This window comes from Sinocyclocheilus rhinocerous, unplaced genomic scaffold (assembly GCF_001515625.1).
Source record: "Sinocyclocheilus rhinocerous isolate Xijiao unplaced genomic scaffold, SAMN03320098_v1.1 scaffold26, whole genome shotgun sequence".
In the NCBI taxonomy this organism is placed as follows: Eukaryota; Metazoa; Chordata; class Actinopteri; order Cypriniformes; family Cyprinidae; genus Sinocyclocheilus; species Sinocyclocheilus rhinocerous.
This window is the reverse complement of record NW_015648545.1, coordinates 211,594-227,581: the sequence shown is the minus strand read 5'-3', so window position 1 is coordinate 227,581 and position 15,988 is coordinate 211,594. Positions and strand designations below refer to the sequence as shown.

Below are 15,988 nucleotides of genomic sequence, written 5' to 3'. Positions count from 1 at the left end.
TTTAGATTGGAATGGGATTCATGCATGTTCTGAATCACTCCCATCCCCCGTCCTCATTGTGTGCTGAAAAATGTGAATGAGAGTGGAGTCATGGATGAATCTGCTTCCCCCCAACCCCCTCTATCTCCCCTCATTCCTGCTGGGGATTTCATAGCCTGTGTGACGTGTGATTAGCCCACCCACGCAGCAACCACGTGCACCGCAGATACATACCCTCACACACATGTGCGCATAGAAACCCATGTTTGAGTGTTTTCACTCTCGCTAACTTCACTAACGTATCTGCTGCACAGTCAGCAATCACCCTGCACTGGTTGAGGCAAAAAATATATATAAAATCTGATCGTGCATGCAAAAACCTTTCAGAATATTTAGGTTCAAATAAAAGTACTGCATTTTATAGACATTATTTTTTTTGTAGTCAAATTTGCAGTGCCATATTTTCATACAAGTTTGGGTAAGATGGGACAATTCTTGAAACGAGCTAAATAGCTACATATTTAGTATATAGATGATGATGCATCATCCTGTATAATGTTAAATGAAAATAAATGGAAATATTAGTTTTGAAAGCACATTAAAAATCATATAAGAGGGACATCTTACCCCCACTGTTGGGGTAAGATGACCCCCTACCAGGGGCAATAAAAAGATTTCTGCAAATTATGTAAAATATATATTTTTTTATATTATATGTTTACGTTATCATTAATGTAAAATCATGAAATATTCTTTGTACATTTTGTCAAGATGAGTTAATGTTATGATGAATAATTAGGATAATTGAAATGTACTACCTTTCAAAAGTTTGCTGTCAGTTAGATTTCCTAATGTTTTTGAAGGAAGTCTCTTATGCTAACCAAGGCTGCATTTATTCGCTTAAAATACAGTAAAAAGGTAATATTGTGAAATATGATTACAATTTAAAGTAACTGTTTGCTATTTTAATATATTTTAAAAAGGGATTTATTCCTGTGACAACAAAGCTTTCTCTTGTTCATTACAATGGAAAACACATCCACACACATGCGCGCAAAGCATGAAGCGGCACCTGAAGCTTTCATCTTCAAACCAAGTGCACATGGTGCAGCCCCAGCCCCCTGTATCCACCCCATCCAGCCCCTGCATGTGCCGTGGAGCAGCAAACCAATCTCATGCCTCCCTCTGACCCAGCCTCTGTGGAAAAACTCATCCGATTGGCCAGCATGCAGCAGCGAGTGGGGAGCTACCTGCCGGGAGGGAGAGAGGGGGCTGCTGGGAGGAGCATGATCTCTATGTTTACACATGAATCAGGCAGAGTAGGAGAGTAGAGCATGCGGCAGCGATGCAGACTCACTCCAGCCAGCAGCACACGTTCTCAACCCGCCACAGGTGCAGCCCATGGCAGCTGGAGCTCCCACTGCTGGCACCGTTAGACTGCTGTGGAACCGGGCAGCTCGGGCGATCTGGATTGTGTCTGTAGCATGTGCACTGGCTGGACGGAGCTTCTGTTTTGTTAAAGCTTCATTTGGTGCTGAAATGCCAGACGTCAGTTACTTGCTCTCTGTGTCGTGGATGTATGTTCAGGTAAGGCTTGGGTTGTGATTCTGCACGTTCAGCTGTGCTCTTTCATTTAGTCAGGGAGAAGCTCTTGCATTGTTTTTGTCTGAAATTGAGAGGGATGCTTTTGTTGACACTCTATAAATCACAGATGGTGCAGCCTGTTGCTGTGAGGATGTCAGTGCGTGTGTGTTGCTCCTACAGTACTACTGTACATTTTGCTGCCTCAGTCGGAAGTGCTTCATTCTGAAACCTCGTGTATGATTACATAATAGCACTACACAGATGAAAGGCACTCCTCCTGCTTGGTCCAGCCCCTCATCTTGGGTGACTGTAGCAGCTGAATGAAGGCCTGCTAGCACTCTTAATGCAGTTATATTCAGATATGAGTACGCCATGTGATGTTTTACGCCTTGACTTTTCTTAATTAAACATGTAGCACACATTTGTAGGATAAAAATGTTTTGATCTCAAAAGATTAATTTAGGCATTGTATGGAAAGGCTCAAATAAATTGTATGGATTTATTAAAATGAAATACAGAGTAGATTGGAGAAGTTGATTCTCAAAGCGTATCTGTTTTGTTCTTGTGTTCTGTTCTGTAGTTCAAAAGGATGCTGAATCGAGAACTAACCCAACTGTCAGAGACTAGCAAGTCTGGAAACCAGGTCTCAGAGTTCATCTCCAGCACCTTCTTGGGTAAAACCAACTATTTTGTACTTTTTCTAATTTAATACAAATGTTTTTATTTCAAATTACACTATTAGAACAATACAAAAATATTATGATTTGTGGGAAAAAAAAAAATTCCTAAGTTATTTTATTATTTATATATTATTATAAAATTGATAAATATTTTGAATTAGCTATCATTTTTATATTTTCAGTATTTTAGTCATTTAAAATAATTTTAAATATAGTATGACGTTTAGAGATTTTATGGGCTTTTGTCATTAGTTTTTTATTTTTATATTTAATATAATATATGTATATATTTTTTTTATTTTTGTTAACTATTTAACTTTATTTTTATTTTAGTTTTAGTAATTTTAGTGCTTCAATTTATTTCAGTTAGTTTCTAACTAATTTCTAATTTTTTTAAGTTTAGGTTTCCTGTCTAATATTTTGGTTTATTTCATTTCACCATTTTTTGCTAAAACTGGCAGGACAGTTTGACTTAACATTGTCAATGTTACAAATTTGCTTCAGTTTTGAGTAGTGATTTACATATTAACATTTGTTTGTTTTGAATCCCAAAAAGTTTAAACTGCATTTACCCCCCAGGTTTTCAATGTGCATTTAATGAGCTGTCTGTCATTGCATGTATAAAAAATGAACCTGTTTGCAGAGAAGCAACATGATATGGAGATTATGTCCCCACCGACCAAGGAGAAGGAGAAGAAAAAGTGGCCCATGTCTCAGATCAGTGGGGTGAAGAAACCCACACACAGCTCCAGTGTGGCAGCTTCCAGCATCCCACGCTTTGGCATCAGCACTGACCAGGAAGATCTGCTGGCCAAGGTGAGCTCTCACGGCCAGTAAAACTCCCTATCAGCAAACTAAAATCACCATGGTGAACATGGACTTTATCTGCAGTAATTATAACAAAGCCCTATGCTGTTTTTAACTGCATCCAACTCCCTTTTGCAGGAGTTGGAGGACTTTGACAAATGGGGTGTGGATATTTTCAAGATATCGGAGTATTCTGGCAACCGACCGCTAACGGTAGCAATGTACACAATCTTTCAGGTATAAAATGTGGAATAAAAACACTTTTCTCGTGTAGTTTTGGTCAAACCATTACAATAACAAATGTCTTGAACCTGTAATCCACGCACAGGAAAGAGACCTGTTGAAATCCTTTAAAATCCCTGTAGACACATTCATTACCTACATGATGGCATTGGAGGAGAACTACCACGCAGATGTAGCATACCATAATAGCATCCATGCAGCTGACGTGGTCCAGTCCACCAATGTCCTGCTGTCCACCCCTGCCCTGGAGGTTTGTCTCAGTCAACTCCCCTTTCATCATCTGCTCATTAGTCTCTGAAGCAAGATGTTTCATATTTGCAATTCTGTTTTGCTAGGCTGTATTCACTGACCTTGAGATCTTGGCCGCAATGTTTGCTAGTGCAATACATGACGTGGACCACCCTGGAGTGTCCAACCAGTTCCTCATCAACACAAGTGAGTGGCCGCGGCAGAGCAGCAGTAACTTGTCATTGTGGTTGCACACTGTGTTGTTGACTAAGAAGGTAATACGTTTCTTCAGACTCAGAGTTGGCTCTCATGTACAATGATTCCTCTGTTCTGGAGAACCACCACCTGGCTGTTGGCTTCAAACTGCTGCAGGAAGAAAACTGTGACATTTTCCGGAACCTGACCAAGAAACAGAGGCAGTCGCTGCGCAAAATGGTCATTGACATGGTGAGGAAATGGAGACAATGACGAATCTGTGAGGCAATGATGAAGAGGTCCAAGTCTGAGAACTACAACCAACACGTGGTTTTGTTTATTTACCGTGCATTTGACTCTTTATAGGTCCTAGCCACTGATATGTCAAAGCATATGAACCTGTTAGCGGATCTCAAGACCATGGTAGAGACCAAGAAGGTGACAAGTCTGGGCGTGCTGCTGTTAGACAACTACTCTGATCGCATTCAGGTATATTTTGAGCTTCTGTGGAGCAAAGCCATTTTATATGGTTAGAAATTAATTTTTGCTTCATAAGTAAGACGTTTATCATTAAAAATGTGTGGTTAATCAAATGCTTAGGTTCTTCAGAACATGGTGCATTGTGCTGACCTGAGCAACCCAACAAAGCCCCTGGAGCTGTACCGTCAGTGGACGGATCGCATCATGGTGGAGTTTTTTACTCAGGGGGACCGAGAGAGAGATAAGGGTATGGAGATCAGCCCCATGTGTGACAAACACAATGCTTCCATTGAGAAATCACAGGTGAGTGAAGGAAAATGATAAATGAAATGCCCCAAACAGGCCTTGAGGACTTTGGGCCTCATTCTATCATTTAGAATAATATAATATAATATAATATAATATAATATAAATGTATAAATCAGTGTTGAAATTAACAAAAACTAAAACTTAATTAAATTAAAGATGAAATAAAATATAAATATTAGATTAAACATTTAAATTAAAAAAAAAAACTAAATGTCAGTTAGAAAAGTTGCCACCTAAGCCAATTTAAGTTGAAGTACAAAATTATTAAAACTAAAATTTAAATTAAAATAAATTCAAGCAAATATTAAAAAATAAAACTGATAAAATTACAAAAGCATAACAACATTTCTAAGTCTAAAACTAATAAAAGATAAAACAACTGATTTCAGATTGCAATTCAAGTTTTGAATTGAATTGAATTGAATTTCAGATTGCCACTCTGGAGCACCATATTAAAAATAAATATGTATGTACTCATATATATACTAAGACAGACAGACAGACAGACAGACAGACAGATAGATAGATAGATAGGATAAAAATTTGATAAAATAATATATATTGATATGTGATTATGTAAAATTTGTATTATAAAAATAACAATAATAATTTATCATTATGTAATACCTTATATATATATATTAATATATATATATATATATATACACACAGACATACTAATAATTAACTAATAACTAATGACATTCTAATAAATAAACAGACTTACCAATTATTAGTGTTTAAATCCACTGTTGTAGAATGACAGTACAAACTCATATTTACTGCTCATTCCTCGTCCATCAGGTGGGCTTCATTGACTACATTGTGCACCCGCTATGGGAGACCTGGGCGGATCTGGTTCACCCTGATGCCCAGGAGATTCTCGATATGCTGGAGGACAACTGTGAGTGGTACCAGAGCATGATCCCTCACAGTCCCACCTCCACCCCTGAGGACAAGGGCGGTGTGGTCGGGATGGGAGCGATGGGTGGAAGTATTGCCTCAGCAGGGGAGAAATTCCAGTTCGAACTGACCTTAGAGGAGGAAGGGGAGTCTGACGTTGAGAGTCCCGTGGACGAAGAGTTCACTTCCACCGCACAGGATTACTCCAGGACAGATCCAGAAGGCAAACATCCGTCTTCGGCTCCCTGCACACAGCAAGTCAACCTGACCGCTCGCTCCCCTGGCTGCAGGACAATGTCTTTTAAGATGGGCGAGCCGCCAGACAGTGAAGATGAAGATAGAGAACTTGACCAAGAAGGGAAAAGCGTGTCTTGCCTGCGTCTGGGAACATAACACTAATGCACTTTTTCATTTCGTTCTATTTTCTTTTTTCGTACCTCTTCCTCACCACCTCCCTATCCCTCTTCATCCCATTCTTAGCTTCCTCGGGCGGAGGCGACACAGTGCAGGAGAGCAAAGGAGAGGTAGGAAAGCTTCCACGGGACGTTTTTTATACAGTAGTCACCTTGCACTGGAGAAAGCTCCTACTCTACGGACTGTCAAAGCATGAAGCTTTTTTAAAACATTCTCGGTCTTGTGACTTCGGGATGCCATTCGGCTTTACTGTCAAGGGTAAAACTGCCTATGTGTTATGGACTGAGAGGAAACGTCCTCAAGTGTCTTCCTGTGACATCCCAGGTTTAAAGTTAACGAACAAGTGGAGCCGTCCGAACATGATTGATATAGAGGACACTTTTTATGTGAGACGTATGTGCACTAAAATGTTTTTTTAAAATATACACTGTTGACTTAAAGCTGGTCTAATATTAGCTGAACAAAAACAACCTAACCTTAACACACCAGAACATCTCAGGATTCAAAGAAACTTTCATGTAGCAAACAGCTTGAGGGTACCCACATAGTGACCGCCGTCTTCCTCGGATCGCTATAAAATCTGTAGACTGAAGTCGAGCCATGATTGTGATCTTTTGTGTTTGTATGTGACGCCACCTAGTGCTTAATAGTGGAACTGGAGCAACGTTTATAGGATTTACCACTCCAGCCGAACACAGTGGCTCTGTATTGTTGTTCCTTTGCACAGATTATAATCATCAGACCGTTTTAATTTAAAACCCTTCTCCCTTTAATTTGTAGGAATGCTGCTTTAATTTATGGCATGCACATGGTTTACATATGCTTCTCGTTTATTTTTCGATTCTGCTTCATCCAAAGCATGAGCGTAAGCATTATTACATTGTATGTCACAGTTTTAAAATGGCTTGTTTCTGATGTTCTAGGTAGCACTTTAGTAGATGCCAAACGTTGCTCCATCAGTAAGGGCTGGAGTCATTATTAACATACAGAAGACTAGGATTCGCCGTGATCTGCAGGGTAACCAGCATGTGTACGCACCCTGTATGTAAGTTGGTCTCTGGAAGGCTGGGCTAGCTTGGAAAACCACATTAGCTGTATAGGAAGTGATCGGGGTCCTTAAACCACATGTGAACTTTCTCTCTCTTTCTGTGCTGGTCACACTGAAAAATATGAGGTGTCTTAACGTCTTTACAGATGCATGATGTCTAAACAAAAGTGAACAGTTTTGTTCTAAAACGAGAGCTGTGCGCTACAAGATAACACGTAAAGCCAAAGTTAGTTTTCTGTGCCAGACCTTTGTGTCCTTTGGTGATTGATCAGTGCTCTGCTCTTCACAGGGACATAGCCAATGACAGTACAAGTGCCAAGCAAGCATGATCCATGCTGTAACTGTAATTTCCTTTTTGCCACTGGCTAATTTCCATCAATGACATTTTCTACTGTCAGTAACGTACTGATTTGAGCATTTAGTTTTCTTTTAATTCTTCATTCAAAACTGTCGATTTGTCAAGCTGAAATTTTATTTAAGAGTATTCATGATTAATAACAGGTTTCAAGTCTTTCTGACTCAGTGTGCTCATTGTAAGTCAGATTATTTGTGTCCTTTTTATACCATGGTATGAATTTTAATATTGGATACAGTGAATTTATGTAGGCTATGTAAATGGATTACAGTAAACGGGGCTTTTAATTAGTGGCTATATGTTCATCTTAATGTCTGTCTGTGCTCTTTATAGCAATGTTTCGTGTGGTGAGAGAAATGCTGAGTGGCCATGCAAAGTTTCGACTGACTGTATCCACATGGCACACCTCTGTTTGGTCTTTTTCTGTCACAAATCTGACAATCCCAACAGTACTGTTTACCACTACAACGCTGTTACTAATGATGCTGTGATTGTTTTCCTGTTCCCAATGCCAATAAACGAAGAAATATTAGTAAGCTGGACTCATTTGTGTTGTGGAAATCCATTTCCACCTCATAAGAATTTATTTATTTATTGGTAAATTAGAAGATTAAAAATAAAAAAGATGAGCTTACGATATATATACATCATAATTCTGACATATAAAGTAAAAAATTTTGTATGAAAAGTCGAAATAATGACAAAGTTATAATTATGATAACTTGATAAACATAAATAAATCTGTAAATCTGCAGGGTAACCAGCATGTGTACGCACCCTGTATGTAAGTTGGTCTCTGGAAGGCTGGGCTAGCTTGGAAAACCACATTAGCTGTATAGGAAGTGATCGGGGTCCTTAAACCACATGTGAACTTTCTCTCTCTTTCTGTGCTGGTCACACTGAAAAATATGAGGTGTCTTAACGTCTTTACAGATGCATGATGTCTAAACAAAAGTGAACAGTTTTGTTCTAAAACGAGAGCTGTGCGCTACAAGATAACACGTAAAGCCAAAGTTAGTTTTCTGTGCCAGACCTTTGTGTCCTTTGGAAAAAAAAAACATAATTATGACGTGAAAAGTTAGCAAAAATTACAAAATTGATAATTATGACAAAAGTCTAAATTATGACTGTTTATCTCAACATTTCTATTTGTCGTGATTTATACATTTTGATTGTCATTATTTTGACTTTGGAAGTATGTCATTATTTTGACTTTTCATGTAATTATTTCGACGTTATGCCATTGACTTGACATAATTTCATAGTTGTGTCAATTATAATTATGACTTTATTTCATAATTATGGCTGCGTTATGATTTCATCATAATTTTAATTGATTTTTAATCTCATAAAGATGACTTTCGTCTGATAATTGATTTAGTATGTCATAGTTTAGACGTTTTCGCTTGTCATGAAAATGCATAGTTAAGATTTTTTATTTTATAATTATGACTTTTTATTTCAAAATTATGACCGTTATAATTTAATTGAAATTATGAAATGTAAGAAATTATTACTTTAAAATACTGAAATGGGGATCCACAGTATTAATTTAAAACATCTAAAAAAAATAGCAAATGCTCTTGTTGCTTCATGTATCATTCTAGAAGACCGCTAATAAGTCGCTACGGTGACGGAGCGAACGTGTAATTGGTTAATCCACATGTCAGTCAATGTTTAGCCCCGCCCCCAAAGCGTGAGTACAGGTGCACACGCTGGGAACTGCATCCAAACTACAGCAAATAAACCTCCTGTTAAGGTAAGCTGGGCTTTCTCTAAGAACATCATGCCGCTTCATCTTGCATTTATTTCGAAAGAAGTCGAAATCAATGGTTTTAGTTTAAAAACAGCGTAACCTTCATTTGACATCGCTAACTGGAATGGATCATAAACAGCCTCTGCTATATAATCCATCGCTGCATGCTACAAACTAACATGTCAACTGGCTTTTGACACTCGGCACATTGTCACTGGCAGTTATGGTGAATACTGTCTCTGTGATCGATGGGATGTTAGTCACTCACTGACCCTAATAAAAATGGAAATCAGTCGTGTGTTAAGCGGATAGATGCTAATCGGAGCTCAACTGACTTAACCACTATCAGCCCTACAGCAGCCAGCAGTCTCGCTCTCACAGGCTGCCATTTGTTTTAAACGTCTCGATTGGACAATCAGCTCGTGAACGTAGCAGCACCTCTCATACGCAAAGGTTCCTTGATCTAATCTTGTACGCCTAGCCTGAGCCATATGTTTGAATTAAGCCTTGATGTGTGCCTGAAATGGGCTGCTCAGGTGGCCTAACAAATAACAGAATGAACAGAGCAGGTACGAACATTCAGGGGTTGGTTTGTCTCTATATGAGAAAAGAAACAACTTGGTCTTCTATGATCAAATGGGAATATTAGAATAATCTTCTCCTGTTATTGTTGGTGTGCTCAGTTCCTGAGCTAAGCACAGGGTTTAGCCGGCACAAAACCTTTAAAATCCCTGGCTACACTGACTTCCTAGCTCAATTCAGAAGGATACAGGGATAGTGCAGGCTACACTATCTATTCACTTTGAATTTGTGTTGTAATTCATCAAACAGGCTGTGAATAAGAAAGCATTTGTTTCAACACATTGCCAGAATCAATTTCTGACTCCATTGAGTAGTGTACAGTATAAGAATAATCAGCCTTGTAGTTATGTCAGTTTTCCTATCTGATTGCTTCTACGGTGAATGTCTGGAGAATACATGGAGCAACCGTCTAAAATCTTTTCATTTTTATTATTTGTTATATGTTTGTTACATCTGTTCATTTTTCAATGCACATGAATAAAGAAGGCTTTTCTCATCCCGAAAGTTAGTGGTATTTTAACTTATTATGCACTTATAAGAGGAAAAAAAACAAATAAGAGAAGTTGCATACACCGCATACACACTATACTTAGCTGGGTATCCTCTAAAAAGATTTAGGACTGAGACTTGAACCCTTCCCATTATTAATTGACTGTCAAAAATTAAAAAATTGAGTGATCTTCATTACATTTTTACTTTAATTCTAAGTCCAAGGAACAAGAATACTTAAAAAAAAGGTTATGTACAGTACATGTAACCTGAAACATGCACTAAAGATGGGTTTTTGCTCCAAGGAGCTAGGACCTAAACCAAGATATTGAGGTTTCCGTAAATGTATAACTGAACATTTGTTTGAAGTCAAGACACAAAGTAAGCCACTGTAATTAAACCAAAGCTGTGTCCAAAATCGCATACTGTTTAGTAGGTACTACATTTGGTGTGAAACTTGCTTCACAACTGTTAAAAATTTTCTACTGTATGAATATGAGTATGAATGAAATTTAGAACATCTGCCATGTTGCTACTGTCACATGACCAGCATCAGTTGCATCGCTTCACTGCCATTGACAAATCATCTCCCTTGGCTTCAGGGGATAGTAAAGTGTCCACTGAATGTGCACTTCAGAATCTCGGCAAAAGCAGTAGGTCATAGTAGGTCAAATACTATGAATTTGGACATACAGTCATGGCCAAAAGTTTTGGCAGTGACATAAATTGTGTTTTGCAAAGTTTGCTGCTTAAGCTGTTGTGGTGTTCATTCACATTGTTTCTAGATTATTGTGTAGAGTGATCAGATGCATAAATAATTGCTAAAAGCTTCATTGGGCAAAAAAATGAACTTTTCACAAATTTTTGAATGATTCGTGCACTTTCCAGCATGATGGAGCACCATGTCACAAAGCAAAGAAGTGGCTCGAAGATCATTACATTTAAATTTTGGATCCGTGGCCAGGCAACTCCCCGGATCTCAATCCCATAGAGAACCTGTGGTCAGTCCTCAAAAGGCGAGTGGACAAGCAGAAGCCCACAAATTGTGATCAACTCCAAGAACTAATAAGGCAAGAATGGATCGCCATCAGTCAGGATTTGGCCCAGAAGCTAATATCCAGCATGCCAGAGCGAACCGCAGAGGTTATAAAGAACAAGGGTTAACACTTATCAGCCTTCTTTTTTACTCCCTAATATCGGTATCGGCCCCAAAAAACCCATATCGGTCGGGCTCTAATATAGAGGTGTAATCACTTTTGTAATCACAAGTTAGGAAAATGTAAAAATTGGTCAAGCAACCTCAATTGGTTAGTTGGACCACTTGAGATGAATTTACCCAAATATGCCATGTTATGGAAATAAAACGTTGACTTGAAAAGTGTTAAAGTTGGCATGAAAAGAAAAAGCACCCTATCTATTTTCTAAATGCATGTTATAGATCTTATTGTGAAGAATTCATCCGTGCATATGTTATTTATTTTTTTTTATGTTATGACCTGTAATGTTTCATCACAATATCATAAGCGGACCTTCCGGTGAAAACGTCAGACTTCTCTCTGGTGTCGTATGCAGGACTTCTCCAATCATTTAATCTGTCTAAATCCCGTCCCTGCAAGCTCATGTTCATCTGAATGCACTTTTGAGTGCAACACCCACATCTCCATACCCAGTCAACAACCAGAGTCCTTGCCCTACATTTTGTCATAATCCATTACGCTTGAAAGTACATCACAATATGGAAGAAAAGATCTATTGCTACTTCTGTTTCATCACAACTTTAACACAGTATGCAAATAGAATAGCAATTCTATAAATCACCTTGGCACTGAATCTCTTTTATTGTTGCAGATGGCCTCAGCAAATGATGCTCGATATGGACAAAAAGAGTCTGCGGATCAGAACTTTGACTACATGTTTAAGATCCTGATCATTGGTAACAGCAGTGTTGGCAAAACCAGCTTCCTGTTCCGCTATGCCGATGACTCCTTCACACCTGCTTTCGTCAGCACTGTCGGCATAGACTTCAAAGTGAAGACCATCTACCGGAACGACAAGAGGATAAAGCTCCAAATATGGGTGAGAAATTTATCAAATTATCATTTTCAGGTTTAATTTCTGCTAGAATCTTGAGTTTTGTGTTAGAGCAATGATTCTCATTGATTTTGATTAAGGAGTTTTTTCATTGATAGAACCATCAAGACATTTTCACTCCAACTACTGTATATTTCAGGACACTGCTGGGCAGGAAAGGTACAGGACCATCACCACAGCCTACTATCGTGGAGCAATGGGCTTCATTCTGATGTATGACATCACCAACGAGGATTCCTTTAATGCCGTTCAGGACTGGTATGATAGTGCTTATTTTTGTCTGTGGCTCATAAAATTGATATGCAAAGATGTGACCCAGTTTCTGTCAAAACGCTGGGTGTCCTGAGAGAATGCACTATATATTTGCAACACCCAGGTGCAATGTGATATGATTCCAGCGATAAGTAATTTACCCACGTTGAACACGAAATTGCTACACAACATGACACAATCACAACATTCAAAATCAGTCTCATCGGTCAAAAGTCAACATGAAATGAATCTTCACCTTATTTTCTGAATGCATGTACTGTTCTTACTGTGAACAGTTCTTCTTTGTATATGTTGATTTTTTTTTTAATTTGACCTCCTAATTTTTGTAATCAAAATTTCACAAATCAATCTTAGAATGAAAATGATAGACTTCTCCAATCATTTAGTCCTACTTAAACCCACCTCTCCACAATCAGCTGCAAGCTTGCATTCATCTGCCTCCACTGAGCAACGTCCACATCTAAAAATCCACCGAACAACTGATGGATAGAACTGAGTCCCTATTCTACTTTTTTGTTCTTTTTTGATAATTAGTTACACGCAAATGTACATCACTATATGAAAGAAAAGATCTGTTGTATTTCCGTTTCATCGAGACTTGTATATATTTCTATGTGGAGTGGATCTTTGGACCAATAAGATTTCAGGATGGGCGGGGCTAACTGGCACAATATCACAGAAATAAAACCAAATGACAATAAACTGCTACTGCTGCCACTTTTAGTTGTTATAGCTGGTTAGGGCAAAGACTCAGTTTTACATGGAAGTAATTTTTTTTTATATATATATATATTTTTTTTTATTGAGTAGGTTACAGTGTCCGAGGCATTTAGCGTATTAAACTAACTTCCCATAATCTTGTATTTAAATCTCATCTCATATTATTATTTATATTTAATTAAAAATATGTAATTTATTTTTAATTAATATTACATTTCTTTAATTCTTTTATTAATTTATTAAATAGCTTTTTCTTAATGACCCCTTTACTGCTCTTAGGTCCACACAGATTAAGACATATTCATGGGACAATGCTCAAGTGCTGCTGGTGGGAAATAAGTGTGACATGGAAGACGACAGAGTGGTTGCTTCAGAGAGAGGAAGACAGCTGTCTGAACAGCTAGGTGGGTTTTCCACTAGAATTTCCTTCATATGCAGGATGATTTCTTGCAGCCCTACGTTTAATTGGAATATAATAGTGCCTTTTACTTTTGACTGTCACAGGCTTTATGTTTTTTGAGGCCAGTGCCAAGGACAACATTAACGTGAAGCAGACATTTGAGCGACTGGTGGACATAATCTGTGAGAGGATGGCTGAGAACCTGGAGTCGGCGGATCCGTCCATCACTGGACACAAGCAGGGCCATCAGCTCAATGAGCAGCCGCAGCGCTCCCACAAAGACTGTGCTTGCTAAGGGTCGCTCTCAACCTCTCCACCATTCCCCGCAGATTGAACAATGGACCGCTCTATGAAGAAGGCTTTGGTAAGAGAAGAGCTGATGGGATGCGGCTGAGAGTCGCTTTTGTGAGGTTGACGTCAGCACATTTTTATTTCTCTTATATTTGTATTGGTAACCAATGCTCCTCTCATCTCTTAATAATTTGACAGCATCTTTAGACATAGTACTTTTTGACTTTGGGGTCAAATTAATTCCAACGTGAAATTGGGTGAATCACATTTTGTTTTGGTACAATATCTGCTAAAACATTCTTCTAAACGTTCATGAGCATTTCCTCTGTGTGTTTTGGGTTTCATCAAGGTCAAATTCACACAGATATCCTCAATGCATTGCCAAGAGATATTTTATTCTTTTTTTTAACAAACCAATACACAGTTGGGACCAGATTGTTGTGAGGAAACCATCAGCGTAGCGGCTCATCCCAAGATAGAACGTTTGAATGAATCCTAAGATTGAATTGTTCATAAGTTCTGCTTCGTTCTTTTATTAAAAAAAAAATTAAAGAGTGAAAACAAAATGCACACTAATTCATTTGCTCCGTTATTTTTTTAAATAACAGCAGGTGTATTTTGTAAAACATATTATATTATATAAGCAAAAGTGATAATAGATGTAATTAGGAAAAAATAATTGACGTGCTTAATTGCTTTTTGTTTTTGTAATACGAAGAAATTAATGAATTTAAGTGTATTTTTCAGTTACATGTTCTGCTTTTACTCCGGTTCCTACATACTAGTGGACTCATACTCCTCATTTTACCATAAAGAAAGCTTGTGAGTGTCTGTGTGCATGTTAGTATGTCATCCTAGTATATTGTAGATATTTTGTTTTACATGCATAGATGAGGATTACTGTCATTCTGCAGGCTATAACACAATAAAAGCTTTAATGAAAAGAGAACCTTCAAAGAATAGAAGCTAATGGGTTTCTGGACAACACTATTTTGAGTAGACAGTAATATTAAAACAAACCAAATGCATTGCGATTTGCTTAAAGTTCTCATTTAGGCATAGGAAACAAATACTGCAAAGATATTAATTAGATGCCTGGTTGAATATGCACCATTGATTGATCACTCGTGCCAGTTAAATCACTGGAGTATTAACATATGTTAGTGCACACAATGTTAATTATGTTATAAGATGTGTTAATTTAACGCTTTATTTATTGCTTGTTTATTTACATGCATTTTTATTGGTGTATGTGTTCTGCATTAGATTAAGAGGGCTACTGCTATACGCATAGAACAGGCTGGACATCTGAAATGTCTCGCTTTTATAAATCACAGAGTTGTAAACACAAAGGGGGATGAATGTTTGAAAACCTCATGTTTGTAGAAGTACTATGTGTTGATTTTCCTCTATGCAATTTAGAAGCTTTGTTATACCAAATAGTCACTGGATATTCAGGGATACGGTTTTGTAAGGTGTGTAATTGACCATTTATACCCTCCATTTATATCCTGTCCTATCCTAAACAAATGGCAAACCACTGGGATCTACTTTTTTTATACAGAGAAATTTGTCACATTAGTATGCTTTGTATGCAGAGTGATCACTGTTAAAGTAGAAGCCATAAAACTTGAGTTTTTTTGTTTTTGTATTTTGGCAGTTTGAGTTTTGTTTGTTTGTCTTGTAAATTGTACAGTAGTTCTTCAGTTCCCACTCTGACTTATGCCATTTAAAAAAAATAACAAAATAAAAAATTACAAATAGGTTTTAAGTGATGTTCATCTTGTAATGCTGTATTTCACCTTGGGAGATAATGGTAAGAATAAACCACTGTATTAGCAACTGATATAAGCTGGACACTCATTGTCATGAGTGTAGTCATAGTCAACGTAGTCATAGTTAATTAAATTAAATGTCTATCATATATTTTCATGCACAGGTCTTTCTGTTTTTTTTTTTTTTTTTTTTTTTTTTTTTTTGAGAATCAAGTCACCACATGCATCTGTTTATTAAGTTAAATAAAAAGCTGTGTTTGAAATCTTTTGTGGCTTATTGCTGTCATTGGGAATGACCTCTGACCTCAGCTGAGATGTAATCAGGGCTGCCACTGGTCAAAATAAAATTAAATGTAGTTATACTAACATAACCTTAAAGGAATGGT

General features: G+C 37.6%; 2 protein-coding genes across 4 annotated transcripts in view; both read left to right on the top strand.

The window, feature by feature from the left end:
- Positions 1 to 7,761, top strand: part of LOC107709896 (cAMP-specific 3',5'-cyclic phosphodiesterase 4C-like) — a 39,073-nt gene extending 31,312 nt beyond the window's left edge. For all 3 annotated transcript variants that reach the window (XM_016514564.1, XM_016514563.1, XM_016514565.1), the window contains 9 exons: positions 2,144 to 2,237; positions 2,887 to 3,059; positions 3,189 to 3,287; positions 3,379 to 3,543; positions 3,629 to 3,728; positions 3,814 to 3,968; positions 4,083 to 4,205; positions 4,317 to 4,499; positions 5,310 to 7,761. In XM_016514564.1, the coding sequence (XP_016370050.1) occupies positions 2,144 to 2,237; positions 2,887 to 3,059; positions 3,189 to 3,287; positions 3,379 to 3,543; positions 3,629 to 3,728; positions 3,814 to 3,968; positions 4,083 to 4,205; positions 4,317 to 4,499; positions 5,310 to 5,801 (1,584 nt within the window). In that variant the 3' untranslated portion in view covers positions 5,802 to 7,761. The remainder of the gene's footprint in view (positions 1 to 2,143; positions 2,238 to 2,886; positions 3,060 to 3,188; positions 3,288 to 3,378; positions 3,544 to 3,628; positions 3,729 to 3,813; positions 3,969 to 4,082; positions 4,206 to 4,316; positions 4,500 to 5,309) is intronic.
- A 1,153-nt stretch (positions 7,762 to 8,914) lies between these two features.
- On the top strand, positions 8,915 to 14,364 carry LOC107709895 (ras-related protein Rab-3A-like). The gene is made up of 5 exons (XM_016514562.1): positions 8,915 to 8,984; positions 11,901 to 12,128; positions 12,283 to 12,401; positions 13,416 to 13,540; positions 13,641 to 14,364. Exons 2-5 carry the CDS (start codon positions 11,901 to 11,903, stop codon positions 13,829 to 13,831), a joined length of 663 nt encoding a protein of 220 aa, XP_016370048.1. The 5' UTR covers positions 8,915 to 8,984; the 3' UTR covers positions 13,832 to 14,364.
- The last annotated feature ends 1,624 nt before the right edge of the window (positions 14,365 to 15,988 follow it).